The sequence below is a fragment of the Heteronotia binoei genome, chromosome 11 (genome assembly GCF_032191835.1).
Source record: "Heteronotia binoei isolate CCM8104 ecotype False Entrance Well chromosome 11, APGP_CSIRO_Hbin_v1, whole genome shotgun sequence".
In the NCBI taxonomy this organism is placed as follows: domain Eukaryota; kingdom Metazoa; phylum Chordata; class Lepidosauria; order Squamata; family Gekkonidae; genus Heteronotia; species Heteronotia binoei.
The window spans coordinates 37,284,542-37,302,893 of NC_083233.1; the positions used below are offsets into that span (position 1 = coordinate 37,284,542).

General features: G+C 40.8%; 1 protein-coding gene across 6 annotated transcripts in view; it reads right to left on the reverse strand.

Moving 5' to 3' along the window:
• The window catches only part of MTMR1 (myotubularin related protein 1), a 57,614-nt gene that overhangs the window by 14,000 nt on the left and 25,262 nt on the right, over positions 1–18,352 (reverse strand). For all 6 annotated transcript variants that reach the window (XM_060250089.1, XM_060250087.1, XM_060250086.1 and 3 more), the window contains 7 exons: positions 17,887–17,970; positions 16,439–16,588; positions 14,981–15,169; positions 12,628–12,813; positions 6,609–6,815; positions 6,266–6,358; positions 247–360 (listed from right to left, as the gene is read on the reverse strand). In XM_060250089.1, the coding sequence (XP_060106072.1) occupies positions 247–360; positions 6,266–6,358; positions 6,609–6,815; positions 12,628–12,813; positions 14,981–15,169; positions 16,439–16,588; positions 17,887–17,970 (1,023 nt within the window). The remainder of the gene's footprint in view (positions 1–246; positions 361–6,265; positions 6,359–6,608; positions 6,816–12,627; positions 12,814–14,980; positions 15,170–16,438; positions 16,589–17,886; positions 17,971–18,352) is intronic.

Sequence of the window (18,352 nt, forward strand, 5' to 3'; positions counted from 1 at the left end):
GGGATATCTGGCTAGAAATTTTAACAGATTTTAAAAGTGGGAATAGGTTTTTTATCAGTACTGACTCCAAAACTGTATCTATCTGTGGCATTTAGAGGCTATTCTGCACATCAAAAGAATTCTAAAAATTCATCTCTAGATTGTATTTAAGTACTTTTAGCTCTATAAAACACGCAAAAAAGCCCCAAAAATACTCTGATATCATTCCCTGCTTCTGTATATAAAACCATTACACAGTTGATTTACCTCTTTTATTCGCTGATGTTCAGAGTTGCATAAAAATGTGCCAAAGAGACAGCTGTAAAGATGATCCAAAATGGTGATCAAGAACAGTTCGTTGAACTCAAAAGCAGCTGGAAACTAAAGGAACAATAAAATGTTTTGTTAAGTTTTAAAGAGAAAGTCCTATTTCCATTTAAATACTTTCCCTCTCTCTAACAAAAGAAGAAACTTTGAATGGAAAATGCAGTGTTAAAGTTTATGAGATCTCCAAGAAACAGCAAAACAGCAAAGGTTGACAGAAGGAGGAAAAAGCTGGAAGCTCTTGGCACTTTCATTCATCCTTTGGTTGAAAGAGGACTTCTTGATTCCCTAAAGGATTCTAATCTGTGAATTAAAGAGAGATCAGGCAATTGCACAAGGGCCTCCATTTCCCCACTAGAGGTTCTCTTCTCTTCCTTTTCTAACAGAATAAAAGCAGGCATGGTGGAACAAACATACGACACCAAAACTCACTATTAAGTTACAGTACCTTAATCTCTATAGCAGAAAAAAAGCAGGAAGGGAGGATGGCACTCCAACCCCCAATAACTGTTTTCACTATACCACATTGACAGCAAAATCTTTTTACATACACCATACAGGCAACTAGAATTCACAAAGCATCTCACTTGCAGCACATCAAGTACAGGAAGGGATTAAGTGATACATGTCCATGCTGAGATTCTGCAAGCATACAGAGATTCTTATGGAAAATGCCAAGTTAGACATTTCACATAAAGGTGCTCCATTCCACATCATTTTTCTTAGAAAAGCATTTGTAGTTATAGCCTTGATGTTCTGAAGGAGAATGCAGTGGCTCTATTTGAAATGTTTTACATCTGTTGGGGTATGGATTCAATTCTACTGGAGTGAAACCTGGATTTTATAACCCAACTAGCAAAAATGCTTGCCTGTGCTTCCAGCCATTGACAAGTTTTATACTATTTAGCCTGTAACAAGTTTGTAGATGCCACTGAGAATGGTTCCTGCCATGTACAAGCAGAACACATCTACCCTTAAGTTCTTTTGTTGTTCTCCATTCAGTTTAAAAGATGAGAACAGAACCAGATGAGCCTCTGTCCCACTTGATCCCATGGAGTTTCATCTGGTTGTCACCAATTCAGTTATGAGTAATCTGTTGCCATTAGTTGCATGTTCCTGCACAACTCTCTCATGTGCCCCTTTACATAAAGAAAAGAAAGCAAATCCTATAAGGACAACAAGGAATCCCAATGCCAGCAGAATTCCCTTAAACTCAAAAGTTCTTTTTTTAAAAAAGGCACATGATAGTCCTTGGCTATTAGTTTAGCAGCAATTAATGTAACAGGTGGTCAGATAAAGACAGTTCAAGCACTGTAAGCAAAATGGATGTTTGAAATGCTGTAAGATACAGGGTAGAGGTGCCCTAAATTATAGGAGGTAAGAAGGCTCTTTTATCTTACCGCCCCCCATCAGGATTATGACACTGATCAATGCTCTACGTATTGAGATTAACACTACAACCCCATGAAGAGCAACTCTAACCTAAACCCAGTGACTTCAATTAGCTTATTTTGGAGTATTTCATCACAGGACTACACTGTAAGAAATAGTACTGTCTTTTGAAAAAAAAAATTAGAAGCCTGTTCTATAAACAAAGACTCAGTTCTTTCTTTCAGTTCCAATGCACTCAACTCTCCTTCTTTCACTAGACCTGTTCATGTTTATTTCAGACTTTTTACTGGATTCGGATTCCGCACACATGTGGAACTGGCAAAATTATTTCACAGCCTTTTACATGAGGGAAACCAAAGTTACAGCAAGAAATGACTAGTAATGAGGGAGGTAAAACAAAATCAAAACCAGAAGAGGCTGTTCTTAGTTATGCTGCCCGAAAAGGGTTTTTGTTTCCTCCAGATGTCTAAACTATTATAGGATCATTCCTCCCCCCCCCCCCGAAAATAGTTGCACACCTTTCCAAAGAGGAAGCAAAGTCCAAAATAATTAACTGATGATATTGTAAAGAACAGGATTATATTAAACCGTTTCCTCATGCAAAGTTTAATACCAACAAGCATCACAAAATAAGTGGAAATCCTTCCATCAAGTAACAGCTATGACAACAGCTCGAATTTCTGGATGGAAAACCTCTAAAAGGGATGTTAGTTTGCTTTAAAAAATTACCTAAATTCACAACAAAACTAAGTACAGAAAGTACAGAATTAATTCAGGGCATTTAAAAGGGGGAATATATTAAAGGAAGAGGGGCATTGTGTCAAACATAGTCTTAAGCCACACATACATCTCTCAGGTCCCTGCATGGCTATGTGCTCCAGGGCACTTCTGCAATGCACACAGTACATTCACTTAACTGTCTGCTCCCAGTGCTCCCATATTACAAGCACATATAATAACAAAACAGTATCCAGAGGCAGCATCATTATTATGGTTGAGAATAACACAAACTGGGCTGCCTCTTGAGATTCATAGGTACAGGTTGCTTTTTGTCCCCTGTTCTCTTCTTCCTTCCCAAAACTTATGGTAAAAAACCAAAAACTTCTGACCCAGAGAGACTGCACATCTGGAAACAAGACCATAGCACACACCATGTCATATAAACATGACTGCTACCCACATTTGTTGGGTAACATGAACAATCATTTGGCAATACAGTAAACTGTAATATACTGCCAAGTGGTGGCAAGAATTTTATTGTTTATTCCTTCTCAAGTTTTTAGTTTTGCTTAAGATGTGAATGAAAATTCTTGGGAATGAAAATTTTCGGGAATGAAAATTCTCATCCCTGGCTCACCAAGTGGTTATATGCACAGTTTGACAAACTACCACATGACAAATGAATGGCCTGTGCCATGGAGGCACAAGAAGGCAAAGGGGTATAATTTTGTCACTCTCCAAGGTAGTACGATTTTTAGTGTGGTGATACCACATTGCCCACTGCCAGATATTTGCAGCATAGGCTCCAATTTGAGACACACGGCAAAAAACCTAAGTGCAGAAAAGCTCTTCAAAACCCCTCAAAGCCAACCTGTTCCAGTGCTACAGTTTACACCAAAATGTCTGATGAAGAGGCTAAGTTATTGATCTGAAGTCTTGTGAGAATCCCATGCCTCTTTTTTTTTATGAGCATAGTGCCTTTGGATTACACAAACAGGAGCTTGGCTCCAACTCTGTTTTTTTGAAATAACATTTAAAAAAAAAACCCCTTTGCCAGTGGTGGTGGGGAAGCAGCAGAGCTTTATAAGCTCACCTTGTCAATCACACTAAAGTAGCATCATCATTTGATTTATACTTCCTAAAATAATTTGTTTTGGGAATTATATGAATTCAAGTGTAGAGAATTATACACCTTTATTCTATTGTGCAATGGCAGAGGATATCAAGTATCATCCGATTTATAAAAGATCTGCTCTAAATCCAAATGTTAAATACAATGCATCATTAATTCATCCTGAATAGCTTAAACCTCAGAGTTTGTATATATTAATTAGATGTCTTTGATATGCAAACTAGCTTGTCACAGAAAAATTACAGCAGCAGTTTCCCAGGCAAATAATCTATATATTCTAAGAGCAAGTTTATCCATCCCATGTGTACTAAAGGCACATGGCCTGGAGAGACAAAACTGAAACAGAGGTCAGCAGTACCTAAACATAGCTCAGTTCTTACATTTGGGAAATATTAAAGAGGTATCCTCATCAGATTCCTCTGTTTTTCCTTTATTTGTTTTTTAAAAATTGTAAAATCAGAGACTGTTATCTGTCTTAAACTAGGTATGCAAAACTAGGTATGTGAAAGTGTCCCAGCTCTTGTGAGAGGTCAAGGGCTTCCCCAGGGCTTAGAATCAGAGTCGAAAGGGTCATCTAGTCCAACCCACTGCACCCACTTCTCATCCAGACTAGCAGCAGGGAAGGAAAGTGAGGAGAAGGAAGCAAAGGATGGCAGATAACTCTCTACCCCTCCAGTTCTAAAACAAATGGTCCATCAAGGAGATGGTACAAACCATCAAAGTAACTGGGGATGGCTAGGGGGAGGGTCTTTTGTTTTCCACACAGTCAGTGGGAGTAAAACAGTACCTCCACCATTCCGATGATGCAGCTTAGAATACTAAAGTCTGTAGTCAATCACAGCTCTTCTAACTACCAAATAAACCCAGCCAAGACACCTATATCTCAGTTTACATTGTACATTTCTGCATTTGGAATGCTCTATCTGTCTTTGAAGGCAGCTATAACATGGCCAAGAAAGACTGCCCCCATGTTATGTACACTTAGATCAGACATGGGAGGACTTCAATGATGGGAACACTAAAAAAAGGACTCTTTCTACACATAGGGATCAGAGTCAATGAAAAAAGCAAATATTGTTACAGTCTCTTTCTAACACTGCTCTGGTTAGAATCAAAATGAAGGACACAAAACACTGTACCAATACAACTTCCTAAAAGGGATAGGTAAGTATTGGCTCAGTGACAACATCATCCAACAAGTGAATCTTAGAGTACAGCAATCCCCTAATCAAGAAGAGATATAAGAACTGGAAGAAAACCTAGTGCTGCCATACTCTCATCTGTAGTTTACACCATGTAGTGTGTGTTTGAGCCACATACTGTTTTTGCTACTGCAGAACATTAATCATTACTATATTTCTTAAGGTTCTTCCCAAGCAACTCCCCAACAGGGTTAGAGCCATAAATGGACCCCATGCACAGTGCAACACCAACCACCTCATGAGCCTGTAACAGCTGCAGTAAATATATACCTCTTTGGCTGTGTGGTTACCATCTCTCTGGCTCCTGCACTATCCAAGAACCAGTATCTAGCTACTGGTGATAGTCTGGCTGCTGCACAATGCAAGATGCTTAAGAGACAGCTGTAGCTATCATGGCCATGTAGTGACAGGGTCAGTTCTACCTATATTTTTTTAATCTGTCAGTGCCACTTCCAAAGGCACAGGAGCCAGGACAGGTCTACAAAGTCGGCAACTTCAACATCTAACTTGCATTCAGAACTCCATTCTTGATGCTGTTCAATAAATGCTTGCATTGCTTCACAGTTGTGCCTCTATGTTAATATGATCTGGCAGATACGGATCTATGCCCACCCCTGGCTTTTTACTCAATCGCCTGCAATAGAGAACTCATTTTGGGAGGGTCCTCCAATGTCTGCACAGTTCTAGCAAGGGCAGGCACCACCAAGTTCACAATTCCCTTGCTGATGGTTTATCATTGCTAGTAGGTGATAAACCATGCAGCAGGCTACGTAACTGTGAGGGTAGGTTGGAAGGAGATGGTGCACAAGGGTTGCCGGTAATGAAACTCATGAATGCATCAGAGGCTGCAAATCAGTATCAAAAGCCTATCCCCAGTGATTCAGTCAAATGGGGCAAAATTTCAGCAGTGCCCAGGAAATATTTCAGGACTCTTCCTGAAGCTTGTACCTAGTTTTATGCAAGGCTTAGACCAGCGATGTCACACATGCTAAATTCATAAGCCTCCCTCTCTCTGCAATCTTCCCTGCAAGGGTATATGGACAGATGTGAAACCAGGTCCAATAGAGGATTTCATGTGTTCCATCATGTGTCTTTTCCCTATATATACCTACTTGGGGGTGTGGTTAAGATGAATGGTCTGCAGTCTTATCAGATGCAGGTTCTGGTCCTAATCCTACTTTGCAGCTGACTGACTTATTGCTGACCAAAAGGCGAGCTGTCTTATTCCCAGCTTTCCTTTGGTGGGATTCAAACCTGCTCATTCCTGTTTTTCATGTGTGCTTTCCCTGAGTGAGCTAGTGAAAAAAAGTGACAGGAAACTTGGTGTGAAAGAGCAAGGGTGCGTTCTCTTGTTGCTGTCCTGGGTCAGGGTTCTTAACTAAATGCAGGTTTTAGTGTTCATTTGCTATGAACTCCAATAGTTCAGTTAAAAACTATTTCATTCTTCCCCCCAAAAATTACCTACTTGAATTAAATACATTTATGAAGTTGTCATAAATATGCTGCACTCTCTCACCTGCTTTGTCATTTGCCATACACAGTCAATGAACTGAAGGAAGATAGGTGACCTGTCAGCATCAGCATGGTCATCATCGCCATGGCCTACTCGCTGGGGGGAAAACAAAACATCCTCTGAGCAAGGTTTTCTTCTTCTTTTATTTTTTTTAAGGAACATGTTAGAAAAGTTAAATTTCTTCAAACAGCAATGAAGTACTGTATGGAGTAGTTTACATTAAACTAAAACAAAAGAGGATATCATGTCTTTTGCCATAGGCAGTGCCTGGCCCCAGTAAAAAAGCAGGTCCTAAGACAGACAGAATGAAGGATTGATATAGCAGGAGGAAGTCTTTCAAACTTACCATTGCAAACCGATGTCCAAAACTCATCCACTCTTTCTCTAGGAGGACTTGAAAGCCTTTGATGGTTCTATAATGGCTGTCCAACATGAGCATGGCTAAGCAGGTAAGCTGCGTAGTACGATCCCAGCCATCACTGCAGTGTACCACCACTGATGTTTTACCAGATTCAATTCTGTCAGCAATTCTCACTGCTCCAGCAAGAAGCATCTTTAGAAAGAAGCAAAGTGCCAGGTTGAGATCTTTACTATTTATTAAAATAATATATATTTAATTTGTCAAGAGGTCTTATCTTGAGAACACAAAATGTAATCTACTCTTTTGTTTTCTTCCATAAAAAGCTGGATGTGTCAGGCAGCTCAAAAGTGTGACATATCACAGTCCTTTAATAATAATAATAATAATAATAATAATAATAATAATAATAATAATAATAATAATAATAATAATAAGCTTTTATTTATATCCTGCCCTCCCTGCCGAGTCTTGCTGTCTCCAACATCATGTAAGTGCTCATATGTCAGCCACTTCTAAGCATGGAAATTTTGTTTAACTATAATGGCTTAATAGGCTTATCCTCCATAAATAATACACAGACTAAAGTATGTGGAACTCTCTACTGCTAGCAGACTCTGTTAGCATGTTTGACTTGACAAGACATTCATGCTTCACTGTGCTCAATTTGATAATCTTGTTAACAATGTAAATGGGTTTGTACTTACTTGTAACCGTTGGTTATTGAGTGGTCTTCTGTGCAGGCATGTGTGGGACTGCACAGTCACAGGCCAGCCACATAGAGTCTCCAAGCTTTAGTAGAATTTTCCAGGGCCTAAGAGTGCTCCTCCTCCCCTCTGTCTCAAGTAACTCCCCAAAGGGTCCCGTGACGGAGGCAGGGTAAGCACTCTCCCCTCAGTTCTTCCTCTGCTGCTGTAAGGAACTGCAGAGAGATCCCAGTAGAGCAGCCCATAGTGGGGAAAGGAGGAAGGAATGTGTGCCTGCACAGAAGACCATTCACTGAACAACAGTTATAGGTAAGTGCAACCCTGTTTTCATCATTATGGCTTCTGTGCAACCCCACATGGGAGATTAGCAAACTCAACAAGAAGGTGGGTAGGACCGTTTCCCCAACAACTGCCTTAGTGTTCATGGAGTAGTGCCAAATGAACGTTGAGGGCGTCAACCAGGCAGCTGCCCCACAGATGTCATCTAAGGGTAGCCTGGACAGGAATGCTGCTGATAAAGCTTCAGCCCTCATCAAGTGCACCCTAAATACAACGGGGCAAGGTATGTCTGCCTCTTTGTATGGAGCTCTGACACCACCCACCAGGGCAAAGGCTGAGTGGAGGCTGCCTTCCCCTTATTTGAACCTCTAAAACTCTTCCGTGCATTTTAAATAAAAAAGAAGTCCTTTCCTAACATCTAGTGTATGTAGTGTCTGTTCAAATGGAGAGGCTGGGGAAGAGAAAAACACTGGGAAGGGGATGTTCTGATTTATATGAAAGTGAGAGATTACTTTCAATAAGAAAGCCAAGCTGAGTTTCAGAAGCATTTTGCCTACATGGAACTTGGTAAAGGGTGGGCCACAGCTTAGTGCCTCTAGTTCCCCCACGCGGCATGTGGAAGCAATTACCACCAGAAAGACCATCTTTTATTCTGAGAAAGACAGATCAGACTTTGCCATTGGTTCAATAGACTTATACATTGTTAGAACAAGGGACAAACTCCATTGTGGTACAGGGTGCACAAGATGTGGATACAAATTATGTAAACCTTTAAGAAACTTTTTAGATGTGGGTACTGAGATCACAGAAGAACCTCTGATGCTCTTATGAAAGGCAGAGATGGCAGCTGATGGATGAGGTGGTTAAACCCCTGTCCTCCAATGTTAACAAATAATCAAATATTTTAGACAAATCACATGTGTCTGGCTTGACCCCTTGGTCTTCTGCCAACTTTGCAAACCTCCTCCATTTACATGAGTAAAAGTTTTGAATGGAGGGCCTATGGGAGGCAATCACAACTTCCTTGACTCTTTTGGAGAGGTCACTTAAGGGAGAATCAGCCATGCCGTCTGATGCAGGGATGTTGGGATGATGGATCAGGCCCACCTGGAGATCATCGCTGGGAGTATAACCCTATGGACTCCTTTGGCCAGCTGCCAGAGTTGGAAAGCACACCCTTCGAAGCCAGGTGAATACAGGTGGTCTTGTCTGCTCTTAATTTAAGATCAGTCCTTTCCCCCATCTTTTTTATTAATTGCAAAACAATGAGAAGAGCCCTTTTTCCTCCAAGTCAAGAGGAAATGCTGTGATGTAGCCCTTGGAAATGAGGAAAATCTCCTGTGACTGGAACATGCTAGAGCCCAGAGAGGAGGACTCTGTGGAATGATGAACTGGAGGCAGAGATCTAAATTCTAAAAAATAACCCTTTTAATTATGGATAAAACCCAACAGTCATATCTAACTTTTAACCATCCATCAATAAACTTAGATAACTGGTCCAAAAAGAATGTGCTAGAATGGCTCTGAACCTCTAGGGGGGTGGTCCCTTGGGGAATGAGAGGAATGTTTACTCCTTTGTTTGAATTGCCTTTTGTTCTGGGCCTGCTGATAATATGGACTATCAGATTGGTGTGAGGCTGGAGGGGTACTATACCTGTATTCAGTATGGCCTGGTAGACTGAAACCTCTGGGAGTGCCTCAGAAAGTACCATTGCTTAAGAGGTTATGTGGGGACAGGAGTGATCCCTAAGGATTTTACTTAGGTTTTTTAATGTGATCCAAAACATCATCCATCTGTTCAAATGGAAGGTCCTCTATTTTGGCTCTAGTCTCCTGGGGCAGAGCTGATGACCTCAGCTACAAGTGTCTCCTGAGAACTATTCCTAAAGCCATGGCCCTACTGTCACAATCCGCTACATCTCTGGTCGCATTCAACTGATGTTTGCTGCAAGCAACTGATTTTTGTTTTTTCTCACCAGGGACTGAGGGAATGAATTGTGACACACAGCCCCACAATACCATTTGATATCTTTCCAATATGCTGGTAAAGTTCACCACTTGTAGTCCCATGGCCCTCAAAGAACAGACCTTGCAGCCTAGGTTGTCCAGTCTATGCCTTTCTTTGTTCAGTGGGTATGAGTGGGATCCTGATCTGTCCCTTGCAGGTAAGACTTCAGATATCAGAGTTAGCTGGTGGGTGATGGAAAAGGTAGGAACGGTCGTTTTCTCTGACATTGTACAGATTTTCAAGCTTCCTGGCAGAAGCTGCAGACAAAGAAGTCTCTGACGATTTGCCAATCACAATATCCCTAACACCCTGAGTTATGGGTAGAGCCACAGGTTCTGAATCTGGAGCATACAGGACTTTCATGATGGGGTCTGGTGGGTGGTGGCTCTAAAGCTATATATTCCAGGTCAAGTGCCTTTGCCATTTGAATAAGTCGTTTGAAGTAGTTTCATGTCCTCTGTTGGTGATGGGGCTGATGGTTCCCCCGCAGCATCATCAGGTGATAGCATGGAGGTATCTTCTGAGCCATGATCCTGTCCATCCTCCAATTCTATGAGTAGTGCTGTTTCATTAGGTATGTGAAGTGAAGGTTGGGGGTGCACTGCTTACCCTTCTTAAGCAGCTCCATGGCACAGAGTGGTAAAGCTGCAGTACTGCAGTCCTAAGCTCTGCTCACGACCTGGAATTCGATCCTGGCGGAAGCTGGGTTCAGATAGCAGGCTCATGGTTGACTCAGCCTTCCATCCTTCCAAGGTCAGTAAAATGAGTACCCAGCTTGCTGGGGGGGAAGTGTAGATGACTGGGGAAGGCAATGGCAAATCACCCCATAAAAAAGTCTGCTGTGAAAATGTTGTGATGCGATGGCACCCCAGAGTTGAAAACAACTGGTGCTTTACCTTTTACCTTTACCCTTCTTATGTTTGGTGAGCGGTTGTGGTGGTTGCCAAGGGAATTAGAGCACCTGCTTCTGCAAACTATAGGGTCCCCACTGAGATGGAAACATCATAGGGAATGGGAACCATGGCTGATACTGCATCAGCCACTGTGTAGGCTGAAGTTGGAGAGCCTGTTGTTTGTGACTCCTAGCAGATCTCATGGTGTGGAAAGAGACCTTGTAGATTTTGTTGTCCAAAGATCTTGAGAGATGCGGCTCATGTCCAGATGGTGATGGTGTTCTTTGCAGTCCCCAGTGTCAATTGGCATTGGAGACAGACAGTGCTGAGGGGACACCAATCAATACTCTCTCTGCATTGATGGCTGGCTGCAAGGTGAGTTGCTCAGTGGATATTGAATCAGGGAGCCCTGTCAACTCCAAGGGGAGAGGGATCCTCAGTGTCAAGGCAATGGCATACAGTGGTGTCTAGGTGAAATTGACCGGTGTGGAGACGTTCATTGTGAATGCTTTGGTTTCTTTTTCAATTTCTTGGACTGGGGTCTAGACACAGAGTACATCGGTGCCAATTTGTCTGCCAGTTCCAACATCAATAGTGTTGAGAGCAAGGCCACTGACAGGGCTCACAGCTGCTTATCAGAGTGTGCCTATTTTTCTGTCTGCACTTCTGGGGCTCCCAGGGCTTTCCTCCATTAGGCTGCCTTAAGCCTGGCTGCTCTACTATCACAGGTTTCTGGAGTAAGGCAGCATGAGGCCATATTACGCCCTTCATAGAAACACAATATACAAGACTTATGGATGTTGTTCTGAGCCATTTTGGCTCCATACTCTTCACATTTTTAAAATAATGCCATCCTACTGGCTCTGGTGATCAACATAGTGAAGCCAAGAAAAAGTTGAAAAAAGATGTAGCTTGGAAAGACTTGTGTCCTCATTATGGTGGCAAGAAGAGAAATGAGGGGAGAGTGCTTGCCTCACCTCCATCATGTGACCCTTTGGGTGGGAAAGGAGTTACTGGAGACAGAAAGTGGGGGGGGGACACTCTCAGACTCTGGAAAATCTTGGAAACTCTTTTCTCTGTGGCTGACTTGCAAATGTGCAGTCCCCATGTGTGCCTGTGCAGAAGCCATGACAATGAACAACAGGTTTTATTCCATTTATCTCTGTCATGGAATGTACCCATTTTAAAAACTTCAAACATGTAGGTAAAACCTAGTGAAAATTCAATATATTATCAGACAGTGACACTAAAATGAATCCTCTTGTCATTGAAATAAGTACCTACCTCCACCAGCATCTATAGAACATACTTGGCCCACAGACACCACACACAAAAAAATTACAGAGCATGACTTAGCTGCAGAGTGGAGAAAGTATGTAGGGTTTACAAATGAGATGCTTCTGGTGGTTGGCCTACTAGATTCGTAGTTCTCATAGCAGTTTGCCCAGTAACTGAGTTGCCCTAGGGAAATATGCCAGCCTTCCATAATGCAATGAAACAGAGCCCTGTACAAGACTGAATATGACCCCTCAAGCACCTAGCAAAACATGAGAACTGATGTAGTGTGGCATACTGGGAATCCGCCTCTAGTTCAAATCTCACCCTCTGCTATGAATTCATTGGGTGACCTTATGCAAGACACCACAGGAGGATAATACTACTGATCTAACTTTATGGGATTGTTGAGATGAGCTATTGAAAGAGCTGTATATATACTCTTGTCGGAGTGTGAAATCCACAAATGTCTAGGTGTTACATTTTTACCCCATCCTTTTTCCCGCAAGTGCTCAGAACAGTGTTTATGGTTTTCCCCCATTGCACATCCCTACAACAGCCCTGTGAAGGTTAGGCTGAGAAAGAGTACTACTAGCCCAAGGCCACCCACTGAACTTCAGTCCTTGAGCTGAAGTCCCCCCAGCCTCTATTCCAATCACTATGCCACACTGGCACAGTATCAAACTACAGCAGTAATGGAAAAGCACATTCTAATCAAGCAAGATTTCATCTCCTTTCAGATCTCGGAAAGATAATGTAAGAATAAAGTCTGGAAATAAACTTCAATATAACTTAATGTAATTCTTCAAAGCAAAGACAGAAGATATTTTAATCAAGCCCATTACCCGTATATATTCCAGCCAGTGAGTGCTCTCCACATTGGACAGCCATCGAGATTCATCAATTGTAGGGTAAACTATTTCTTTCAGCTTACGCAGTGATTCTCTCATCACATGGATATTTGGGATCTCCAAGAAGATCAGCTCAACATTTGGGTAGGCACTTTCACTTTCATATCCCCCACCTTTTGCCTGCAATCACAAAACATCTTACATAAATTAAATACATTTCCTCAGAGAGCCAATTTGGTGTAGTGGTTAAGTGTGCGGACTCTTATCTGGGAGAACCGGGTTTGATTCCCCACTCCACTTGCACCTGCTGGAATGGCCTTGGGGCAGCCATAGCTCTGGCAGAGGTTATCCTTGAAAGGGCAGCTGCTGTGAGAGCCCTCTCAGCCCCACCTACCTCACAGGGTGCCTGTTGTGGGGGAGGAAGTTAAAGGAGATTGTGAGCCGCTCTGAGACGCTGAGATTCGAAGTGGAGGGCAGGATATAAATCCAATATCATCATCATCTTCTTACAAAAGAGACTTGAACTATATTTAGCTATGGACATTATTATAATGCTTTGTGAGCTTGCCTGAAACACCACCTTCAAACTACACCCAAAAGGCCTTTCCCTTGGTCTGTCAAGGAACTTGCTTACTGGAAAGTGCAACATGCAGCTTCTTCTGTGTCTCATTCTGAGTAGTAGCCTAGACATGATAGGCCAACTGTATAACTCTTTCCTTCCTGCCAGACCGCCCTAAGATATGAATAATAGTCAATAATATTTGCCCATCAAATTGATGCTCTGTTCCTGCATAGGAGCAAGGTTTGGTTTTCATACTTTACTGCATGTGATCAGCTCTCTTTCCCCAAAAAATACTTGTATGCCAGTCAATTCAAAATGTAGATTTCAGTCCACCTGGATGCACAAGCCTGGCTTTCTTGATACTTAAGGGGGCTAGAGTTGGTTAGTAGTTGTGTTTTGTCTGGACATGCTCCTTAGGGAACACAGACAACATGGCTGAACTTCCTAGTTCTTCTCCAACTTGGAAGAAGCCCAATGGGTTGAGAACTTCTTAGAAATAATATTAAAACAAAAGAATGTACCTGTGAGTATTCTGAGAACTTTGACTGCATTTGTTTGACACAAATCAATTAAAAAATGGCTCTTTTTTTTACCCTGTTGGTCATTTTTTTCAACTTTCAAACTTTTTAAACGCCATGAAAATATTGGGCGAAGGGGCTGACTTTTAAAGAGTTTTGATCAGGACTCTTTAAAAGTATTCTAATATCCATAGTGGTCAAGTCTTAGGGTTAGACCTCAAAAAGTAGAAATGATGGCATCATATGGATTTTTGTTTAAAAATCCTTTGAGGGGGTCAGGAAAGGCACCCTGTTTGATTACAAAATTTGACCTGGAAATCACTCGATGTGATTACAGAAACCAGGACTGCTATCTGTTGTGACATTTAAGCAATCATCAGAGTAGTTTTTTAAAATTATTCATGTATTCTTAAAAGTAGTGTTAAGTGCAAGCTTGTTAAGAAATGTTTCTTGTATGACTTCATGCCTTGTCCTTGCTAAGAGAGAGAGCACATTTACGACCCCCTTATTTCTTATCTTGAAGTTAGAATACCTTGGAAACTTTCCAGTGTTTGAGCTGAAATTGATTTTAATTGCTAGGCTTTAAATTATGTAAGTTTTAGATCATTAGCCACAATTCCAGGTATTTTCCTTCACAGATAACGTCAAAGTAAGAAGTTTATTATATTCAGCTGCCAAGTTTTGATAGCCATTTGCTCTTCACTAGAGAAAAGGAAAATTATTTTGAAATCTGTGAACAGAATACAGAGCAAGTGATGGTGTATTAGGTAAGAAACACTTGTGCACTGGGCCTCTTTAAACACAAGATCTAAAATCTGACTCATGTTTACTTAATAGGATAATTTACTTGTAGTAGGATCAGTTTCTTGTAGATAACAATACAGTATGAAAACCTGTGAACTTTATATTTACTGGTTCTGTATGCTTATTCCTTATATCAGTATTTTTATTGAGTGCCTGATTAATCAAAGAGTTAAACTGTGTTTTAATAAAGAAAATTTACTAAAAATGTTTCTGCTTGGTTGGCTGAGGGTTTCAATGCCTGGGCCCCTATAAATTATACAGTACTGTCAAAGTCAAATTCCTCTTAGAGTGCCTGACAGATCTGATCGTAAAAGTTTTATTGTTTCATGTTCAGTCAGAGAGTTGCTTATGTTTCCATGTGGCTAAACTTAGATGAATCACTTAATTAGGAACTAATTAAATAATCTGTTACATGCCACCCCACCATCTTACCCCCAATACTACCCCTTCATGAATATTTTACCTTATTTGTATCTGCAACACTGTTCTGTCTGGCATCAAAGATAAAAAGCTTGTGGGACTGAGCATTGGCATCCATGATTGTTTGCAAATATTTCTCATCTTCTTTGCAGCGTTTGTCATTTGGGCCTACTAGAGGCTGGCTACAACGTGTGATGGTTGCCTGACTCTCAGGGTGGATCCAGGATAGCACCTATGTTAAGAAGAAATGAACAAAACCACAAAAGTCTCTGAAACCATTCATCAAATTGAAAGCAGATCTGAAGTAGTTAGGACAAAGCAAAAAAACAACTGGGGAAGGAGGTTAAGGCAACTTAAATGGAAAACGAAAAAAACCAAGCATTTAGTTCTGCACACCCAGAGTTAATTACTAGAACATTAGCTGCCCTCTTTCCTTCACAGGAAACCAAATCTGCTTTTGAAACTGAGGAGACTTGTCAACAGGCCTTCCTGTCTCCTGCTGGGCCTCTGAAAAATTAAAAATCCCACTATGCCTGCTCAAGCCTTGGTCATGTATAAAAATCCAGCTCTTCGGATCCCTATCTTTATTAATACAGTATGTTCATTACCTATAAGTATATTTCCTTTAGATTAGCATTTAGGATGTACAAAAACAAAACAAGCACAAATTTGACTAAAAGGATTTTCAAACTCAGAAGGATTTTGATTTGTCAGTCTCTGACCTCTGGTATTATTCTTCCTTCAATGAACAGAACTGCATTTCAGCTGACCTTAACACCAGCATTTGCAAAGTGCATTTCCCCCGTTTTTGCACTGAAATCATTTAAATATTTCTTTATATGTTACATTTGAGCTCCCAGACTGGTAACATTTTTTGCAAGTCACACACAGACTTCCAAAAAAAAAAATGAACTGGTCTGCTTACATAGAGGTCTTCTGTGACTGAGCAGTTGTGCAGATCAGAACTGCACACACATAGTAGAATCAAAAAGTGCTCACACTGTGAAAACAGCTGCAAGCAGCATTAGAAGTGGGCAAGGACACCAAATGAACACCCTATGCCTGTGCCACTTGGTGCTATCATCACCCCACCTCTCGCCTTCCATCATTACATTGGTGCAGAAATGCTGATACATTAGGTATTAAAATCAGGTAGTAAATCAGGTATTAAAAGAAAAGGGCTTTGTAGGGCTTAACCACACCTCCATCTGTAGACTGGCTACAGACAGAGCTTCAAATGGAAACTCCGCCCACAGCCATGCCACATTTTCCTATTCAAACCAGATCAAAGGATGTTTTTCTTTGATTTCATTTAGACAAGCAAGCCCTGAGAGCTTCTTGTTGTTCTTGAAATGAGAACAATGTGGATGCTTCCCAAAAATGTGTGGGGATGTTTCACTATATTATGAGGAAAATCCCCATGTGGAAGCAACTGGATGTCATAAATTACACCACAACCTTGCACAGCAACATTTTTTTTAAAGTCAAGCATCTTACTTACTGGAACTCTGCCTTTTGCCCTGAATGCTGCTACTCTGGAGAGGTCATCATCTTTTACGCTAGTTGGCACAACAAGAATGGCAGGATATGTATCACAAAGTTCATACATACTATTAATTTTAGATATTTTCCAGCTCTCATTAGGTAATCCCTGCACAGAAACAAAAATTTTCATTAGTGTTTTTTTAAATAAACCTGATTTTACACAGCTAAATTTAGAGCCTACAAAATATAATTTACTGATGTTATAAAGTAAAAAATTATATAGTACCCAATGTCTTTTTTTTATATAGAGATTCTGAAAATGACACAAATTTATTGTTTACCATTAGCATATGGGCAGATATAAAGTTTAAAGCTTTTCTTCAGTAACAAGAAGATTTGTGCACTGCGATTAGGTAGCGTATCTAAATGATGGCATCTGAATTTGCTTATTTTCCTCTTCCTCCTGTGTTATTTTGGAATGATAATGAAAAAAGGGGGGGGGGGAGTTCAACTGAGAGCAAAAATGGTAACCAAAGAGGCTGATTTCAATTGAGTGTCCCCTGCTCTCTCTCAAATATATTCAGAAATTTCTTTTTGAATTATGACAATTGGTTTGTAAGCCATTATTTTATACTTTAAACTGCCTTGAGAGCATTCATGTAGTAAATAAAATAAGTACACCTGGAAAAATATAACAACTTCTTGGGCCTGCCCAGCAATATGTACATAAGATGCTTCATGTGAACAGACATGCCCCATTTGGCCAGAACAAAAGAGAAAGACAGACCACATGGACAGGGTCTAATCACCTAAAATTATGGCTACCAGCCCCCAGGTCCCAGCAGGGGATTCCCAGGTTTTTGGGACTTCTGCCTGCTGTCAGGGGAAACCCCGCCCCCCCCCAAACAGTAATGTCACTGCAGGATATCCCCAACATGATGAAATCACCTGGAAGTGATGTCACCACATTGGGGACATTGTGTGGTGACATTCTGGTTTGAGGGCAAAACTCTATGGTTTGAAGGTGGTTTTTCCATAGAGTTTTGCCCAAAAACTAGAGTGCTGCCATGCAACATCCCTATTGTCACTTCTGGGTGACATCATTGTGTCAGGAATGTGCCCCCCCCCCCCCAAAAAAAAAATTCCTGCCAGCATGACATGGGTACGTGAGTACAACCCTACCTTAAATGTACACATACAAGCATCAGTTTCAGGAATGACTCTAGAGCAATTAGTTTGGGAGAGCAAGGAGACAACAGAAAAGCTGCATTTGATCAGCTTCCTCCTTATCACCCCCTCCACCAGACCTTTTTAAGTTCATAGAAAAAAATCAAACTGTATGATTCACTTGGACATATGCTAGTCATATACTGGCAAATTTCATGTTTCCTAATATTTGTGGATATTCAAAGGAAGAATAAATGCAGAATATTGTTTTGAAATGTGGATATTTTTATTACCTACCTGTCTCTTATATTCCGCCATTGGATCATAAACTTTCCAGCCATTGACAGGAAATTTTTCTTTATAGCTGAATGCAAACAATGGCTGAATGCAGTAAAAAAAGATTACTAAACATATTTCATTTCACAATAGAATTCAAGGGAGCATTCCATCCATCCATCCATCCATCCATCCATCCATCCATCCATCCATCCATCTAATACTGCTTCTTAACTTATTAGTTCCAAACAGATTACTAAAATCAGGGAGCATTTCATCACGAAGTTCAAGCATCCAGAGTGTTCAATTAATCATTTCAAGCATAGCTTACAATTCTGTATTTATTAATGACCAAAACAAAAGATAGCACCATTCTAATGTTACTTATTTAGAATGAGTCATGCAGATATCAATAGAATTTCACTTTATTGATGCTTAGGACTAAAGCCATAGTACTTTTATCTATCTCACTGAGAAAGTTTGTTCA